The sequence below is a fragment of the Bombina bombina genome, chromosome 6, assembly GCF_027579735.1.
Source record: "Bombina bombina isolate aBomBom1 chromosome 6, aBomBom1.pri, whole genome shotgun sequence".
NCBI classification, from domain to species: domain Eukaryota; kingdom Metazoa; phylum Chordata; class Amphibia; order Anura; family Bombinatoridae; genus Bombina; species Bombina bombina.
The window spans coordinates 781,661,554-781,682,164 of NC_069504.1; the positions used below are offsets into that span (position 1 = coordinate 781,661,554).

The 20,611-nt window shown below is 36.7% G+C and overlaps 1 protein-coding gene across 1 annotated transcript in view; it reads right to left on the minus strand.

Annotated features, from left to right (window-relative positions):
* The window catches only part of LOC128663658 (neurogenic locus notch homolog protein 2), a 123,389-nt gene that overhangs the window by 87,615 nt on the left and 15,163 nt on the right, over positions 1 to 20,611 (minus strand). The window contains exon 2 of the mRNA XM_053718093.1: positions 1,610 to 1,691. Within this exon, the coding sequence (XP_053574068.1) occupies positions 1,610 to 1,691 (82 nt within the window). The remainder of the gene's footprint in view (positions 1 to 1,609; positions 1,692 to 20,611) is intronic.

The following is a 20,611-nucleotide window of genomic DNA, read 5'->3' on the forward strand; positions in this document are numbered from 1 at the left end:
ACTACCTCAAGTAGTGTAGGTAGAAAAAGAACTAAATCAAAAAGGAAAAAGAATGGGTTGGTGGTGGAGGGACACCCTAAACACGTATGGAACAAGTTCCACCTACTAAATATATTATTATAATAAAGGGACATGAAACTCAAAATAGAATTAAATTGGAAAGTTGTTTAAAATTGCATACTTTATCTGAATCGTGAAAGAAACATTATCTAATTTGCTCCATTCTCTTAGTATCCTTTGATGAAGCAGTAATCCACTTCTGGGATCTAGCAGAACATATCAGGTGAGCTAATAACATGAGATACATATGTGCAGCCACCAATCAGTAGCTCCTGAGCCTACCTAGATATCCTTTTCAACACAAGATACCAAGAGAACAAAACAAATTAGACAACAGAAGTAAAATGGGAAGTTGTTCCAAATCACCGGCTCTATCTGAATAACAAAAGAAAAAAAAATTGAGTTTCATGACCCTTTAAAAGGGACAGTCAAGTCCGAAAAAACTTTCATGTTTCAAATAGAGCATGTACTTTTATCACCAATTTTGCTTTATTCTCTTGGTATTCTTAGTTGAAAGCTAAACCTAGGAGGTTCATATGCCAATTTATCAGACCTTGAAGACCTCCTCGTTACATGCTTGTTTATTTGCTTTTCACAACTGGGGAGTGCTAGTTCATGTAGGCCATATAGATAACATTGTGATCACGCCCGTGGCTTGTGGCAGACACTGCACTTATTGGCTAAAATAAAAGTCAATAGATAATAAATAAAATGTCATGTGATCAGGGGCATGTCATAAGATGCTTAGATACAAGTTAATCGCAGACGTAAAATGTGTATTATAATAACTGTTGGTTATGCAAAATTGGAGAATGAGTAATAAAGGGATTATCTATCTTTTTAAACAAAAATTCTGGTGTTGTCTGTCCCTTTAAGTAGGTCACTGCTTAGAGGGTTTCTTATTACAATGACAAAAACACTGCTATATGCCTTTAAAAACATGTGCAACCGAGAATACATAGTGTTGCAAACAAAATATATGGGCACGCAAGATACAAATGTTTGGCGATCCAATCAACTGCACCTCACTGACGTGGCCGTTTATCTTGCAGTCAGGATAATTACCGACTATCCCTGGTTGGTCTATTCTTTTGCTGCTACTTGTTCTGATTTATTAAAGGGAATTATTCATACATGTTTGGCATTCACAAGTTAAAATATAATGGCTCCATAACAGAATGCAACAACAAAAAATAACTACAATATATAACATTTGGGGTTATTTTTTTCGTTCTGGATCAGAAGCCTTGCACACAGTAACTGGCACACGGAGTTACTGATCATGCACCTGTCTTGTTGGCACTCCTTGCTGCATGTCTCCTCCTCCCTCCCACTACACACACCCTGACATAACAACCTGTTCTACTTCCCTCTGTAAGCGTTGTGCCCTGTGGGATAAGAAACATCTTCTATGTAAACACGTACGGGCAAAAAAAGAAGACAGCAGCAGTGCACGCCTACTATCTTACACATAAAACATTGTCTGCATTGTTCCTGCCAAGTAGTCATTGCCACCAACACCCCCCCCCCCATTTCTACTAATACTTACATGCAAGCAGCCTCTCCGTTTGAGTACATTGTACATCGGCCTCCATTTTGACAAGGTCTGGTGGAATCTAAACACTGAAACCCTATAAGTAAGGGGGAAAAAAGAAAACAAGTTGCTGTAAAGAATTCATACAAAAAGCTGCTAAATTCCTTGTAATTAAAGAATTAAATACAAACAATGAGATCTTGCTGCAAAAAAACAAACAAACTGTTGAATCCTAAATAGAGAGTTACCTGTATTATTATACTCTGATGCAACAGAGAACAATTGTGGTTAGAAAACTGGTAGAAAAATGGCAGTGCCCACAAGAGTTTTGTAAAGCTGTGTTGCTAATATTTATTACCTTTTACAAGAATATGCCAGTGACATAATGTGATCTACAGGCACAACCAATTTGTTATATCCTGTAAGAGAATGTACCAAGATATAATGATCATACACTTAAAGGACCAGTAAACACAGCAGATTTGCATAATCAACAAATGCAAGATAACAAGACAATACAATAGCATTTACTCTGAATTTCAAATGAGTAGTAGATTCTTTTCTAACACATTTTAAAGTTATGTATATTTCCACTCCCCCTGTACCATGTGATAGCAATCAGCCAATCACAAATGCATATACGTATAGTCTGAGATCTTGCACATGCTCAGTAGGAGCTGGTGACTCAAAAAAAAGTGTAAATATAAAAGACTGTGCACATTTTTTTTAATGGAAGTAAATTGGAAAGTTGTTTAAAATGACATGCTCTATCTGAATCATGAAAATTTAATAAAGCCTGAGTGTCCCAGTAAAGTCAGTAAAGTCAATCTTTCAAGATTCGGATAGAGCATGCAATTTTAAACAAATTTCCCAAGTTACTTCATTATCTTGGTATCTTTTATTGAAGTGTAAAACTAGGTAGGCTCATAATAGCTCAGGAGTGTGCATGTGCCTTTAGTACTATATAGCAGCAGTGTTTTGCAACATTGTATAACAGAGTACTAAAGACACGTGCACACTCCTGAACTCTTATGAGCCTACCTAGTTATACTCTTCAATAAACGATACCAAGAAAACAAAGCAAAAGGAGCAGTAATGCACTGCTGGGAGCAAGCTGAACACATCAGTTAGCCAATGACAAGAGATATATATCTGCAGCCACCAATTAGCAGTATGCTTTTCAACAAAGGATACCAAAAGAACAAAGCAATTAAATAGAAGTACATTGGAAAGCTGTTTTAAATGGTTTCCTCTAGCCGAATCATGAAATAAATTTTAGCCAGGTGGTAGATAAAATCAGTCGATTGGTGCACCCATTAAAAAAAAAAAAGGTCCTAAGGAGAACTTTCCAATGTATATCTATTACCAAATCAACTTTGTTCTCTTGGTATCCTTTGCTGAAGAGCACACATAGGTGGGTGGTATGCAGGTGCCTAAAGCACTATATGGCAACCGTTTTTGCAGGAATGCTTTTTACAATGTTCTAAATTGTGCGCACCCTGCTGCCATCTAGTGCTCAGAATGGTACAACATTGTCAACAGCATATTTGCTCCAGACACATGCGCACTAGCTTCCTAGTTACATTTGACAATAGTAGTAAAGTTTTTTTTTTTTTATTCAAATTTGAATCTTTAAAGAAAAAAGTTGGGTTTCAAGTAACATAATTTGATGACGTGTTAAGGTATCCGATTTCAATAGGCACGGTAAATATTTTGATGCGTATCAAAAAGCGAAGAAACCCGATATGTTTTGGTAATATTTTAAAGGGACATGAAACCCTTTCTTGTATGATTCAGATAGAGAATACAATTAAAAAGGAAAAAATATAAGTGTACAATATTTAGTTATAGCATCAAATTTGATTTGTTCTCAAGTTATTCTTTGTTGAAGAGCTATCTAGATAGGTAGTGTGCACATGTCTGCAGCATACATGATAGGAAATAGTGTTGCCATTTAGTGCTCTTGCTACTGTATAACATTGTGGCAAAACTGAGGCCATATAGTGCAGCAGACACGAGCACACTTCTGAGCTGAAATCCCTGCTTTTCAACAAAGAATAACAAAAAAATGAAACAAAATTTGAAAAGCCCCATTGCAAAAAAAAGATCCATACATTGTATTTTTTATTTAAATAAAGCATATAGTTGGTAATCGACTGTTGTAGAACTGCACCGTAAAAGGGGCATCCCTAACAGGCCAGATTTCCATGATATCTGAAGTAGGTGAAATAGCTGATGGGTGAGTGGGTTACTGATCAGCTGATTATTTCACCTGTGCTCTAGATCAGATGATGTGAAAATCTGGCCCGTTAGGGGTCCCTGGTGACTAGAAATGAGAAACCTGCATCAGCACATGCCATATATGTATTGTTCACTCTAGATAACTGTGTTTACCCCTGCCAATGTGTTAAACACATACCCAAAGTCCTGCTTAGGAGCAGCAAGACTTACAGTTCCCAAGCAGGACGCAGCCAGTGACTGGGGGGACCTGCGGCAGTCACTCGTGATTAGCTCTCTAGACAAGTCCTCATAGTGAGCTACAAAGCATTCAGCTCCCAAGAGAGACTTTAACAATGTGTTTAACCACTAATATCAAAGGTCAGTAAGTCAAAAACGCTCCGAGCAAATAGAGGATGTAGTTTTTTTAATCAGAATGTCTTCTAATACTGGTAAGAAACCATTTTAAAATGCTCATTAAAGAGACATTCCAGTCAAAATTTAATGGCACATAGATTAATTACATCTTTGAAAAGAAACATATTTGCAATATACATGTATTGGCAAAAATGCTTCTAGTAAAAGTTATCACCGATTTAGTGTTAACATTTTTCTCTGCACGTGCATGAGAAGCACAGCTAGATATTCTCAGTGCACCAGCATTTTAAATACCGCAGCTGCTCAGAGCGCCAGTGGGGCTTGTATTATGCCAGTAATTAACAAATTGAGTAATTACCAGATGATGCAAGCACCTTAGGCTCTCTGAACAGCTGCTGTATTTAAGATGCTGGTGCACGTTGCATACTTAAATACACTTTTGAAACAGCTATAGCTTTTATTAGAAGCATTTTTGCTAATGCATGTATATTACAAAAATGCTTCTATTCAATGCACCCATGTGGATTCCAATTTTGGCTGGAATGTCCCTTTAATACATATACAAATAAAATGGGTCAATCCCTGACCTATACCATCAGTGGAGCTTATATTGATCTATGACGTTATACACTGGTATAATCCCTTCCTATTTTTACAAATAATGAAAGGGACAGTGAAGTCAAAAATTAAACTTTCATGGTGCAGATAGAGCAAGCAATTTTAAACAACTTTCCAAATTACTTCTAATATCTAATTTGCTTTGTTCTCTTGGCATCCTTTATTGAAAAGCATACCTAGGTAGGCTCCGTAGCAGCAGTGCACTACTGGGGGCTAGCTGCACATATTCCACTTGCTATTGGCTCACCTGATGCGTAAAGCCAACTCCCAGTAGTGCGCTGCTGCTCCTTCAAAAAACGATACCAAAAGAATAAAGCAAATTAGATAACAGTTGGAAAGTTGATTAAAATGACACGCTCTAAAGGAAAAAAAACTGTGTATATAAAGAAGCTTAAAGGGACATGAAACGCAAACATACATAAAAAGGAATTCTCTGAACACACACACAAACATGTTAAAGAAATGATTTACGGAGTTACACAAACACCACTATTAAATAAAACCCCATAAAGAAAGTCACCTCTTATTATAAAGCTACAGTTCCTTCTGTATGAAAACACACAAACCTGTGGTGAGACAGGGTTAATGAGATATTAATGTTATAGGGTTTTCTATTTTATTTTAGGGTGGGGAACCGTGGGAATGTCACACCTCCTTGGATTATTTACGGGGAAACAAAAAATACGGGTGGGGTTTCTTTTCGTGATTTGTGATAACCTGAAATCCTAGACACATACCTGCTATTGAAAAAGGCACAATACCTGCATGAGTCCTATTGTGATCCTATTAGGATGGGATGGTGTTATTTTAACTACTTATTAATGATTTTCTGGTTACTTACAAAGGTAACCTTTCTGAAAACATTCTTAACAGGAACATGAAGAAACAATCTTTTGTTAAAAAGAAAATGTCGTAAAGGATCTTAAAGAGCAGCCCATTGTAAAGAATAGGGCTTAATTTCTTTTCAAAAACAAGCTTCATATTCAATGTTTACTACTTTAAATGGACACTAAAATCTAAATAAAATTTTCATGATTCAGATAGAGCACACCATTTAAAAAAAAAAAAAAAATTCCAATTCACTTCCATTACTTAAATATGCACACTTTCTGAGGCACCAAATCCTACTGCGCATATGCAAGATTTACAGGATATACATATATGCATTATGTTATTGGCTGCTTGCTGTCACATGACACAGTGGGAAGGAAAACGTAACTGATATTTATGGGGGGGGAATCTACTACTCTTTTGAAATTCAAACTAAATGTTTTAGCATTCTCTTTTTATTATGCAGTTATTAGTTATGCTATTCTACGGTGTTTGGTTGTCCTTTAAATGCACAGTCTATTCCTTGTACCAGACAGTTGTTGTTTTTTAATGCTGGCTCATTGGTATTCTTGCTGGCTTGTAACAAGTTTTCATAATGATATATGTAAAATAGTAATTAAACATTAAAGGGATAGCTTAGTTAAAATTAAACTTTCCCGATTCAGATAAAGCATGCAATTTTAAGCAACTTTCTAATTCACTCCTTTTATCATTTTTCTTTGTTCTCTTGGAATCTTTATTTGAAAGTAAGATTAGGAGTCAGACCATTTTTGGTTCAGCACCTGGGTAGCGCTTGCCTATTGGTTTCTAAATGTAGCCACCAATCAGCAAGCACTACCCAGGTGCTGAACCAAAAATCGGCCGGCTCTTAAGCTTACATTCTTGTTATTTCAAATAAGGATACCAAGAGAACGAAGAAAAATTGATAATAGGAGTAAATTTGAAAGTTGCTTAAAATTGCATGCTCTATCTGAATCATGAACGTTTAATTTTGACTAGACTATTCCTATAAGGTTTCTATGTGTCCAGTATTCAACCGGACAGGCCAGTAAAATCTTTCACAAAATACAGGACACTTGAATGTCCATTTTTTGTTTATTTATTACATTTTTAAAGTTCCTGAGTTTTAGCTAAATCTAAGAGAACTCATATGTCTCAATGCATTACAATTAGGAAGCATAAAGAAGTGATGGGTAGTCAAGGGGGTCAAATCACTTCTCTCTGTTTTTACCAGAGAGGTAAAATGATTGATTTGCATGTTACAGGAAGTTGAGGGGTAAAACGACTACTCAGTTAAAAATTATAGATGGCTGGATCAAGAGTGGGGTCTTTTGAAGGGGGGCACTGTGTGACTCCACTTACTATAGAGTCCAGTCATCTAGATAGTGTCTAGTATTTTTGTTGTAGACAGCTGCCAACCCTATTGAATGTTAGGGGCCAGAAGTAAAGTTTCAGCAGTTATGGTTCCTTGGCGCCTATTTGTCAAGCATTGCTTGATACAGATACAAAAGCCTCGATTCAAACAGCTTGAGACCAGAAAGTTGTTTGATTTCTAAAAATTTTAGATTTCAGAATATTTGTATCTATAAAATAAGACAGCTTGGAGAAAGGAAGGGACCAAGATTAAAGGGACATAATACTCAAATGCTAAATCACTTGAAACTGTTGCAGTATAACTGTAAAAAGCTGACAGGAAAATATCACCTGAGCATCTCTATGTAAAAAAGGAAGATATTTTACCTCACAATCTCCTCAGCTCAGTAGAGTTAGTTCTGTGTAAAAAGTTATACTCAGCTGCTCCCAGCTGCAGGTAAAAAAATTTTAAAAAATTAAGAAATGAACAGCAGCCAATCAGCATCAGCAGTGGTGAGGTCATGAACTCTTACTGTGAGTCAAATCTCATGAGATTTCATAGTAAGCTTCCTTTACCTGATTGGTGAAATAATATGAGAGTTCACGATGCTCATCCCTTCAGTTGTCCCGGGACAGACACACTAATATGCTGCTTAGAAATCCTTTACAATGGGAGGTGGCTACTGAGGATTTTTTGAGGTAAAATATCTTTCTTTTTTACATAGAGATGTTCAGGTGATATTATCTAGTCAACTTTTTACAGCTATACTGCATCACTTTCAAGTGTTTAAACATTTGGGTATTATGGCCCTTTAAACACCAATATCTTATGTCATTTAGGCAACATTTACATGTGATAATACAGTTTATACATGCAAACGAGGTAGTTTTATATAATTTTTAATACTTATGTATACATGGTACCACCATAAACATACTACAGTACTCTAACCAGAAAAGTAATAGTCACTTTTTATTTTTAAAGAAGTGCCTTATGGCTAGATTGCCCATTGGTTTAGAGGTAAAAAACACCACCTCAATTTAAAAAAAAAAAAAAAAACGTATTGTTTTAGCGCATCGGGGGGGGGGGGGAATGACGGAAAATAATATTGATTATGAATAAGATTGTAGGTTATATGTAATTTACCATCACTTTAATGAGAGAAAGAAAAAAAAAGATGGAGGGGAGTTTGGGGTGAGAGTAACTAGGTAGAAAGGTAGGTAGGTGGGTTCTGGGAGAGAAAATGTAGGTAGGGTTTGGATATAACAAGTTATGTAGGGTGGTATGGTGAAGGGAGATCGAAGATCTTAGGTATGGTGAGGAAATCCAGGTTGTGTGGGAAGAGGTAAAAAAAAAAATATTGAAGGTAGGTTGGAAAAGTGAAACATTTGGGATGGAATGGTGGTTGGAGAAAACGTACAAGAAACCACTTGGAGTGTAGGCATGACTGAAGAAAATAAATCAGGAAGTGGAGAACAGAAATGCAGAAATGGAGGTGACAAATTACTCATGCACAGTGGACAGGGGAAGAGAACTACAAGACTGAAAAAACCAAGACGGTTGTGTGGAATTCAAACAGATAAAAACTAGTGGGAAAAAGTGGGGTGAAAGAAACAGCCCCCAGGAGTCTGGGGGAGAGAAAAGAACAAAGGAGGACAGGCAAGGGAAACTATGGAGGGCTGGTTGGGGGTGAACAGAGGAATGCCACAGAAGGCTTGGCATGGAAAAACAGGAGAACCACAGAATGTAAAGAAGGTAAGTGTGGAGAACAAAAAAGAACCATAGAAGGATGGGCAAGGAGAACAGAGAAGGAAATGGGGCAAATAAAAGATGTAAAAAGAAAAGAATAATAAAAAATAAACTAAGGGAGCAGAAGAGAAAAGAAAAAATTCACAAAAGTGGACAGGGGACAAGAGGGAGCACAAGTGGGAACAGATCACCAGACGGTACGCACTATAGGAACAAAGAGGGAGCAGGCAAGTAAAAAAACTTCAAGCAAAGACAAGGAGAGCAATAGAGGGAGGCCACAGACATAAAGGAAGTCAGTGACTGACTGGTCACCAGCAAAGAAGCAACAAGTGACAGAGGAGACACATACAAAGAGGCAGTAAGTGGCATTAAGTTCCTATAAGGAAAGTAAGGCCAAGAGACTACACAAGAGCGTGTGAAAACACAAAAACACTGAGCACATGAAAAAGTGTACATTAAGGAGATAGACACTGAACTTGAGGTTGTAGAGAACAAAAAAGTGCAACAGATAATAGAAAACATAAAAAATAATATTTCATACATAAAAAAAAGGAGAGAACACACAAAAACAGACAGGAAAATTGATAAAATATCCACAGGATCAGGAAAGTGGGTGCAAAAAGGAAGAGAAAATGTGAAAATGATGGGCAGGGGGGGGGGTGGGAAACAACAAACTGTGGACTTAAAGGGATATGAAACCCAAATATTTTTTTTGGAGATTCAGAGCATACCATTTTAAAATACAATTCCAATTTACTTCTATTGTCAAATTTGCTCAGTTACCATGGTATTCTTTGTTGAAGCGATACCTAGGTAGGTATCTGGAGCATTTTTTAATGGCAGGAAATAGTGCCGCCATCTAGTGCTCTTGCAAATGAATAACATTCTTGTGAAACTGCGGCCATATAGTGCTCCAGACACGGGTAGGCTCCTGAGCTTATGTCCCTGCTTTTCAACAAACGATACAAAAAGAACAAAGATAATTTGATAATAGACGTAAATTAGAAAGTTGATTAAAATTGCACGCTCTATCTGAACCCAAAAATATTATAATTTTTTGGGGGTTTTATATCCCTTAAACAGTAAAGAAAGGGATGAAAGCATTTTAAAAAGCCAACAAAATAAAGGGAAAATATAAGCCAAGTGAGAACATAGAAGCGGTAAATAATTTACACAGAAAATGTAAAATAAAATAGCACACACACTACTGTTGAAGATGTCAGGACTGTAAATTACAAGCTTGTCTTTAGAGAGTAATACGTTTAAATTTTTTCTTTTGCGATTCAGATAGAGCATGCAATTTTAAGCAACTTTCTAATTTACTTCTATTATCAATTTTTCTTCGTTCTCTTGCTATCTTTATTTGAAAAAAGGCATCTAAGTTTTTTTTTTTCAGTACTCTGGACAGAACTTTTTTATTGGTGGATGAACTTATCCACCAATCAGCAAGAACAACCCAGGTTGTTCACCAAAAATGGGCCGGCATCTAAACTTACATTTTTGCATTTCAAATAAAGATACCAAGAGAATGAAAAAAATGTGATAATAGGAGTAAATTAGAAAGTTGCTTAAAATTGCATGCTCTATCTGAATCACGAAAGAAAAAAATTTGGGTTCAGTGTCCCTTTAACATTCAGTACAGCAGATAGCTCAATATTTCTAGGTCTATGAAGGTTTTTTTAATTCACTTTCTTCTTTTAGATTTATAGGTTTTAAGTAACAATAAAAAAACACTTAAAAAAAATTATGCAAGGTTTGCAAAGTTTTATATGTAATCTATAAAGAACCTTTGTGCGGAGCCATTTAAAACATCCCATTGAATACTCAGAAAATAATTCTTCTCTTAAAAATCAATATAAGTGATCAATAATAAAATGCATCATCCGTTTAAATCGCCTCTCTAGCAACATTTCCCCCAGAGTTCATTTACAACACTTTTCTAAAGTCATATTTATTTGTTACGCCTGGTTTGTAGCGTGCGGTTGACACCGTTTGCCCTATATAAAAATATTAAAGCAGTCTTATAATTTAATAATAAATGTGTCTGCAATCTGTAAGAACATTTGTCCTTTTTTCTATAGGATGGGCTTTAGGACACTGTACGCTCCTTTACTGGATTTTCATTGCTATAGTTATGCTTTATATGATTTTGCAAGGGTTCACCCTTCTTTATAAAAGTGTCTTTTTTTCCCTTTTGCAACATCTCATACATACAGCTTTACAAAATTCTTTTCCATCTAGAGATTTTTTTTCCTCTCCCACATCCCTTTCAATAGGGTCCTTTCTTTCCCTTAGCCCTTTTCCCCCCATACCCAAGGACCTCATTAAAATGCCAGAAGGCTAGAAAGGGGACTTTAAAAAAAATGTCATATATAAAACCCGTCCTCCACACTCAGAAATTCAAGTCTTCCCCTCCTCCTGCTTTCCCAGACAGACTTTTTTTTAGGGGAGTGGAACATTCCCATAGAAAAGGGATGTGTGTATTGTTCAATATCAGACTTTAAAAAAAAAAGGGGTGGGGGGGTTGGAATTAATAAGGGTATAGACAGTGCCATTAATTTAACACTCTGCCCTCAAGAAAAGTAATTAGAATTAAATATTCTATTGGATTGATAGCTTTATTAGGTGACTTTAAAGAAAAACAAAAAAACATTTTTATAGTATACTTTGAGCTTGTTCATCTATGACAACTGCAATCATTAAATATGGATACAAAAGTAGGGCTAATGCAGTGCTTAGAATCTTGTGAGCCAATAAAATTAAATTTGTGAACATTTGTTAGAATTCGTTTTTATAGATCTATATATAAATGTTACTGACACACAAAACTACTCTGCAGTGATTTTCAGCCACAATGCTAGAAACCAGCTTTTGGGCGTTTTATGGGAATATGACATGAATAGTACTTGAACTATACATTTTTTTTAATTTCCTTGTCTTTAGACATTTGCTTCGCATTTTGATCTTATCTTTATAGAAATAGAGACTTTAACTGGTTGGGAAATACCAGTTTTTATATATACACCAGTGTCCTATAAAAGTAGACCAGATGGTAAAATGACAAAAGGACACATATCAGTAATATAGGTTATAAACAATGATGGAATGTAGTTCATACAGATAATGTGACTTTTTGCTGTACATTTAAAGGACACTCATAATATTGCCTATTCTACTTAGCTCGCCTTTTTTTTATTACATTAATAACTTTCTTAGAGTGTCACAGGTAAAAAAAAAAATAAGTCAAGGATGTCACATTAATTTAAAAGCATGTCAGGGATTTAATAAGGAAGAAACCAAGGCACTAGGTCAATTGATAGCAAAAGAAAAAAGAGAAAAGAAAATATATAGGACAATAAGGGTTATAGCAGGGAATGAAGGAGCGAACAAGTTTCATTGGTACCTGGGTACTTTTAGGAGACAGAAAAAGGGCAATAATGAAAAATATGTGCATGGGGTTGAAGGAAAAAAACACAACACCCACACAATTAGGCCTGGTTTAAAAGAAAATAGTGTGTTAGCAGGCCTAGACTCAAGGGAATAGACAAGAGCGGGCCCGGAGGTGGAGCAAGCAAAAATATAGGGGGCTTATCAAAGACGGGAGAACAAGGAAGCTATTATTTGGAGGACGGGAAAGTGTGAGGCGATTACGTTTTGCAGAAGGATGGGCTAGAAAGTAGGATAAAGGAGAGGGGGGGATTAAAAAGCTTATACATTTAGGAAAGGCCAAAGTTTACAAGACACAAATTATACATAAGGGGGACAGGGAGAATGAAAAGTATGCACAATTCTAGTCTTTTTTTTTTTAAATTATATTTGCCTTTATATGTGCTGAAATTCTAAGATTGCTTAGAAACAAACTGCATAGTAAGGCAGATACATCAGTGGAAAAAAGTCCCTTTATTTTTTTTTATAGGATATACATTATATATATATATATATATATTACCTAGCAACATTTACACTATTTTCTATTCAACTATATCAAATCACCTCTAGTTTGAAAAAAAATAAAGAAAATGGAAATCAACAAAATATGGCTATAACTAAGACATTATAATCTTACAATTTACAAACAGCAACATAATCCAATTATTGATAACAATGTATATGAGCATTAATTGAAGTTCCTTTTTAAACACTAATCTAAAAAAGCCAAACAAATTTGGAATTAGAGAGTGAGAGCAAACAACAGAGAAAGTACCCACTTTCAGATATGGAATGACATTTAGTCATCTTGTCATGAGGAGAGTAGCGAAGAAGGCAGGTTCCATAAATGGAAAAGGTCACCACCACCCCTTTCAATTAAATTCATATGGTTACTAGGTATCCAGACCATGCTGTGAGTCATAAATGTGTAAATCACCCTTGTCTTTGGAGCTCTTTTAAAAAGACACAAAAACTGGTCGTCATCTCCTTTTCACTATGGCAAAAGGTCAAGAAAGGGCTTTACAGTCACAAGAGTTCCACCACCTGTCCCCTAACAGTTAAGTGCTTAGGAGGTTAGTGGCAGAACATTTCCAGGGAAAGGTGGTATTTCTGTCCGAGTACTGTGGCCAGTAAACGGTCAGCCATTACTTTTGAGGGAAGGCCTAATTGTAGCTGTAACTAAGCCTCACAGCTGGATTCAAAAAGAAAACACAATGGAGAAGATACAAAACTCTCCTGGTAATAGCACTTTAAGACATCTTGTTCCACTATTCAAATTCTTTAATTTTAAAAACAACAAAATAAGTCTTTAAAAACAAACAAAATGTCCTTTGGTTTACAATTAGAATTTTTGAGCTCCAATAGATGAATCAGTGACATTCCTACTTTGTGAACAGCTTGGCCCTGATGATGCATTTGCTGGCACTGTCCATTGTGTCTGTTGAGTCAGCCATGAGTTTCAAGTCCGGGCTGCTTTTTAAAATGGCAGTTTGGATATAGTCTAGAAATTATATTAGTGCAGAATGTGCTCTGGGAGAAAAAAAAAAAAAAAAGACTTGATGAAAATTGCAAAATTGTCATAGTGCACACAAATGTGTCACTTAGTAAGTGATAATCCAATCATAAGGGTGATGTCATCTTTTTCCTAAACCAGCACCATAGAAGAGCCTAAGAGACCGGAAAGCCTGATCCCATCTAAAACTTGTCATGGCTGGGTGGCCTTAGGGACCAGGTAAGCAGGTTGCGTCAACAATTTATTTCTTGAGGATTGCACTGTGGGCACAATTAATCATTTTGAGTCTGGAGAGCTTCGATGAGCCACTAGTTTGTGGGAGAGGGCATCACAGCTCTTGGCCACTTTGAAATGAAAAACAGGAGACCTCCAGTCAGTATACAAATATGGAAGGTGTGCTTAATTTGTCCAATAGCTTCAAGTGAGCATCATAAGTAGTGTCTCTCAATTATGCGGTCCACCTATTATGTAAGCAAAATGATAAAAACCTTCTGCCTTTAATAGAACAAAAGACACTTTATTGGATAAGGACAACATGTTTGTTCCAGGCAAATCTGAGTTTTAGTCTGACTGGGTCTCCTGAATGAAACACATTTGGGAAAAGATTGTAAATCAGAGCACTAGCAAGATATCTGGCAGGGTGACCGTCCCTAGGTTAGGAAGTAAGCCTTACTTGAGGTGTTATTGCAGGGCCTCCATGATGTCCATAGCTATATGCAGTATTCTCCAGTCAGGTGTAATCAGTAGTGAAGGATATAATAGAACACTCCAGGTCGGAAAAAGGTTAGGTCAAGCAGTGTCAAGGTTGAGTGTTCCATAGGTTCCTAAACACAGGAATCTTGTTTGCAATCCACAAGGTCACTACAAAACTAGCTTGCACCAAACATTTCAAAACTTGTACCCCTTGGAATCCTCCCTACACATTAACTGCCACCATATCACAGTATCTACTCATTGCAAGGTTAGGGACTTGGCTATTGGCCTAAGTTCGGGGCAGCAGCGTTAATATCATTAGGGTTGGGTTCTTAACTTGCTTAAGACACCGGAAGAAGGTAAAGAGAACATCAGGTAAATGTAGAAGGACTTGTAAAATGAAGGGTGGTCACCATTTAGAGCAGAGTTAAACAAACTGCAGATTAGATGGCATGGAGGAAGCAGAATGCATGGGCGAGAAGGCATACAGTCTTAAAGATTAGAGTGCCATGCAGCATTGGGGTAGGGGTGCAGGACAAACCAGCGGTGTGTAAGCACATAGGCAAAATAAATCTGGTATCATGTGGAGATTTTTTTTTTTAAACTTATCTGCTGTTCTTTAACATACATGATAAACTATGTATTATGCTTGTATATCATTTCCATGTAACTTCAGCACTTTTCGTACCACAGGAGAACCATAAAATCTCTCCTTGTTGCGTCATACTCATATCTGCTGCATTATTTCTTGTCATTTTCTTATTGTTCGCTTTAGTGAAAAACATACACAGGGGCTGATTTATCATGCTGCGAATGCAGCAGTTTCCGCGCAAGACTTCAGGCTCGACGGGAAACAAAAGTTAAGAACCATCGGTCTAAGACCACTGCACCTTAACTCATCCGCCACCTCCGAGGTGGCGGACAGTAATCATGATTGACCACTAGCGGGCGATTGTCCACGAATGTGCAGGGGGCGGCATTGTTAGAAATTAGTAACCAGCAAGATCAATCTATCCATATTGTACACATTTATGAGTTGTAGATCAACAGAATATTTATGTAGAAACACCCCTTATGCTGACCGATAGTAATGGTGGCTATGTACCCCATAATGGTGGTGCAACACTGAACTACACAGCTACTTCTATCTTAGTGAATATAGTGACCTAGAACATCAGAAACTTAAAGGGACACTGAAACCAAATTTTCTATTTCGCGATTCAGATAGAACATGCAATTATAAGCAACTTTCTAATTTACTCCTATTATCAATTCTTCTTCGTTTACTTGCTATCTTTATTTGAAAAAGAAGACATCTAAGCTTCATTTTTTGGTTCAGTACTCTGGACAGCACCTTTTTTATTGGTGGATGAATGTATCCACCAATCAGCAAGAATAACCCAGGTTATTCACCAAAAATGTGCCGGCATCTAAACTTACATTCTTGCCTTTCAAATAAAGATACCAAGAGAATGAAGAAAATTTGATAATAGGACTAAATTAGAAAGTTGCTTAAAATTGTATGCTCTATCTGAATCACAAAAGAAATTTTTTTGGGGTTCAGTGTCCCTTTAATTTGCTAAGTGATATAGTTGAGACTTTGTACTGAATGTTATGTGCACTTTGTGTAGATTGTGTATTCCATGTACAGTATAACTTAGATCACTGGGATATTAACCTTTTCCCGACGTTAGGACGTTCCATGCCATCCTAACTGCGCTGGGCTTTAGCGCTGTTAGGGCGGCATGAAACGCCCTAGCCGTTTGGCTGCACTGAAGCCAACAGCACTTTGTGAATGTGATCAGGTCATGGTGGGCATGCCTAGCGTTGTAGGCTCGCCCCCCCCACCCAATCCCATCATTTAAATCTCTAAAATAACTAAGTAAAATACAGTGTGCGCATTCATGGTGGACTTTTATATTGACTGAGATTGCACCCTGTTAGTTAATATATCCATATATCTATCACTATCTGGCTTCTAAATAAATATATATTATTTTTTTTATGATTATTTTTTTTCATTTTTTATTATAACCCAAAAAGTTAGGAGCCAGGGATAATATTCTAGAAGCCAGTGGCTACCTGGCTCCTAGGTTTGTTGAGCCCTCCTTAACATTTTATAAGAGTCTGCTTAATAAAACAAACATTAAAAAAATCATTGTGTTGGTAAACTAGGGGGAAAAAAATTGATGTTTAATTGAAATGATTAAAAAAAAAAAAACTTCAGCAAAGGGATGTGAAAGGGTTAAAGGGACACTGAACCCAAATTGTCTTCTTTTGTGATTCAGATAGAGCATGAAATTTTAAGCATCTTTCTAATTTACTCCTATTATCAATTTGTCTTTGTTCTTCTTATTTGAAAAAAAAAAAAGGCATCGAGGTTGTTGTTTTTTTGGTTCAGTACTCTAGACAGCACTTTTTAATTGGTGGATGAATTTATCCACCAATCAGCAAGAACAACCCAGGATGTTCACCAAAAATGGGCCGGCATTTAAACTTACATTCTTGCATTTCAAATAAAGATACCAAGAGAATGAAGAAAATTTGATAATAGGAGTAAATAAGAACGTTTCTTAAAATGTCATGCTCTATCTGAATCACAAAAGAAAAAAATTGGGTTCAGTGTCCCTTTAAGGCTGAAAACTATTCCAACACTTAAAGTGACCATACATTCAAATTTAAACCTTCATGATTTAGATGGAGTGGCAATTTTAAACAACTTTCCAATGTACTTCTATTTTCAGATTTTGCTTTGTTTTTGTTTTTTTGTATTCTTTGTTGAAGAATAAAGCTGGATAAGCCTTTAGGAGCTTAACATTGTGCAAGTGTATTTAGAACTCTATGGCAGTATTGTTTGCAACTATGTTTAACATTATCGCTGTAAACATTGTTGCAAACAATGCTGCCAGATGGCTAGACACATGCACACTCCTGAACTCACCTAGGATTACTCTTTATCAAAGGATACCAAGAGAACTAAGCAAAATTGATAACAGAAGTAAATTGAGAAGTTTCTTGAAATGTCATGATCTATTCAGTCCCCTAAGTATTGACTTTACTGTCCCCTGTACCATTTTTTATTATTATTATTTGCAATTTATTAAAACCAAATTATTGACCCCTCCTTTTCTTGATTTGTGAAGTCTATTGTAGTCTATGACTGAAGTAGTGGCGAAGATCTGATAGATGGGGACTTGAATCTGAACCCTTGAAGACAGGGAACAAACTGTTGCCGTGTGACTTTTGGCCAGGGGGTTAAAAACACTGCTGTGGTAGGATTGCCAGTATGTGTTCTTGGCATGAAGGGGATTTAAAAATAAAATGTAAAAAAAAAATGGTGGATGTGACAGACATAATATGGAGGGGCAAAAATGTGTTTTCAACTTTGCTTAAAGTGAAAGTAAATCTTAGCGTTGTACAAACACTAGGATTGACTATTGAAACAAATAAAGGGGACTTTCATTCATGAAGTATAAGATACTTCATGTAGAAATCTCCTTTATTTGTTTCACCCGATAGCCGTTCTTAGCTGCTATAGCAGCACACAGCAAAAAAAAATTTTTTGCCAAGAGGTGATGTTTTCACCTCTTAGGCAATAGCGTGCGGTAAATCCGGCTCCCATGGGCACTAAGCCGGATTTACCGCATGGCTATTGGCTAAGAGGTGAAAACGTCACCTCTTATCAAAAAATTTTTTTAGCCGTGGTCTGCTGTAGCAGCTAAAAATGGCGATCGATTGAAACAAATAAAGGCGCTTTCTTCATGAAGTATCTAATACTTCATGAATGAAAGTCCCCTTTATTTGTTTCGATAGTCAATCCTAGCGTTTGTACAACGCTAGGATTGACTTTCACTTTAAAAGGGACAGTATACCCAAATACTTTCCTTAAATGTGTTCCCAATAAACCATTTTACCTACTGGAGTGTATAAAATAGTTTATAAATCGCTTCTTAGCCTTTATATTGGCATTTGAAATAGCTGGTTTAGCCTGTAGTATCCCCACCTATACTGAAAGTTTATATACCTGGGTATAGGCTATTGATTAACTATGTAAACACAGCCAGCAGAAGAAACTACAATCACAGAGGGAGATGGAAGAGATAAAGCTCTAAAATTTTAATTTTCAACTGTTCTAAGTATTGTACAGAGTCAGAGATAAGAAAGGGAAGCATTTGAGTGATAAGATAACAAGATCTGATCAGTCAGCAAGACAAACCTATTTTAAAGGGCCGTGGTTTCAAAAAGCAAATCAAGTTATTTATTTTTCAAAAAGAGGCATAAATGAGATATCATACATTTTATACTCTGCAGCTGTTATAACAAACAATGGAGAACATTCAAGGACATTTTTTTTTTTTTACAGTGAACTGTCCCTTTAAAAGGACCACTAAATGCAGTCAAATTGCATAATTAACAAGTACATAATGAAAACACAATGCAATAACACCTACTCTGAATTTCAAATAAGGAGTAGTTTTTATTCTGGCAAATTTATCCCCCCCATTTTCTGCCCCTTTTAAGTGACAAATATTAGTAAATCACAGACTAGTATACGTATACCATGTGAGCTTGTGTACATGCTCAGTAGGAGGTTTTTCCCCAGAAAGTGTGAAGATATAAAAGTTTATTTTGACTCAAGTGTCCCTTTAAAGGAACAAAGTCAACATTAAACTTTTGGGAATCACAAAGTATGATATTCTAAGATGTTAGTTAAACTCACTTTGTTTTCTTGGTATCCTTAGTTGAAACGTAAACCTAGGTAGGACCAGGAGCAACAATGTTCTACTGGGAGCAAGCTGCTGATTGGTGATTACACACAGTTATCTCTTGTCATTGGATTACTAAATGTGTACAGCTAGTTCCTAGAAGTGCATTGCTGCTCTGAAGCTGACTAATGTGTTTAACCCCTTTGTATGTATAGACAATATCTTATGTTATTTAGGAAATATTTACAGCTTATATAGGCCACCTATAAACGTTGTCACTTTAATACTTTTTCAGAAAAAAATGTTATGATATATATATATATATATATATATATATATATACACATACACACACACCTTGGATTTCAGAATAATTATGAATCTCACTGCAGCTTTTCACAGCTAGACAGTGCTAGTTTAAATGTGCAATATAGATAACAGTGCTCGCTCCTGTTGAGTTATTTATGAGTCAGCACCGATTGGCTAAAATTCAAGTCCATCAAAAGAACTGAAATAAGGGGGCAGCCTGCAGAGGCTTAGATACAAGGTAATCCCAGAGGTAAAACGTGTATTAATATAACAGTGCTGGTTATGCACAACTGGAGAATGGGCAATCAAGAGATCATCTATCTTTTTAAACAATACAATTATGAAGTAGACTGATCCTTTAAAGTGATTTTTTCAATACTGACCCTAGCTCACTATGCAAGTAGCCCCAGCAAGACACTTAAATACACATAGGGCTAGATTTATGAAGCCCCTACGGCAGCCCTACGGCAGCAAGTTCTCACTAGAACTTGCTCGCTGTGATTTATCAAGCAGCGGTCACAAGACTGCTGCTTCCCTCAGCTGTCCGCCACCTCTAAACTGGAGAAATTCAATCTCCTCGGTCAAGTCCGACCGAGGAGATTGACAGCTCCTGCCCGCGTGTGATTGGCTGTGCGCGGGCAGGGGGCGGGATTGCACGCGAGCGCAAAATTGCGCTCGTGTGCAATGCCAAATACCCGCGGGTAATTTCGCCCCGCCACAGGCAAGCTGAGGCATACAGGGGCGCGTATATGCTCCCCTGTACGCCTCAGCTATAATAAATCTAGCCCTTAGTCTTTCTCAGGAACCGCACATATTGACAATCCTCTGTTCAACAGAAGCAAAGTTTGTGGCTAACTAGCATGACTACCCCTAAGGGGTCATCTTGGGTCAGTAATGTCTAATATCTAAGCACTCTACAACCATTACAGTATGAAAAGCATGTGTACGCCAGAGATTGGCCACTCTGTTTTTCATTTAACAATCAGAACAAAAATAATGAAATCTGATATATGTCTTTTTACAGGGATTTTATTTTGTATTGATTACTCCAGGTGTGGATGACCTCAGGATAGCCAAACGGTTAGGACCTTCTATTCCGTCCCAACGGCGCTAAAGCCCTGCGCGGTTAGGACGGAATAGAACATCACAACAGCGTTAAAAAGGTTAAAATTGTGCTGCTTGGTACACTTTAAAGAATTGTACAATGCCATCGATTCAGA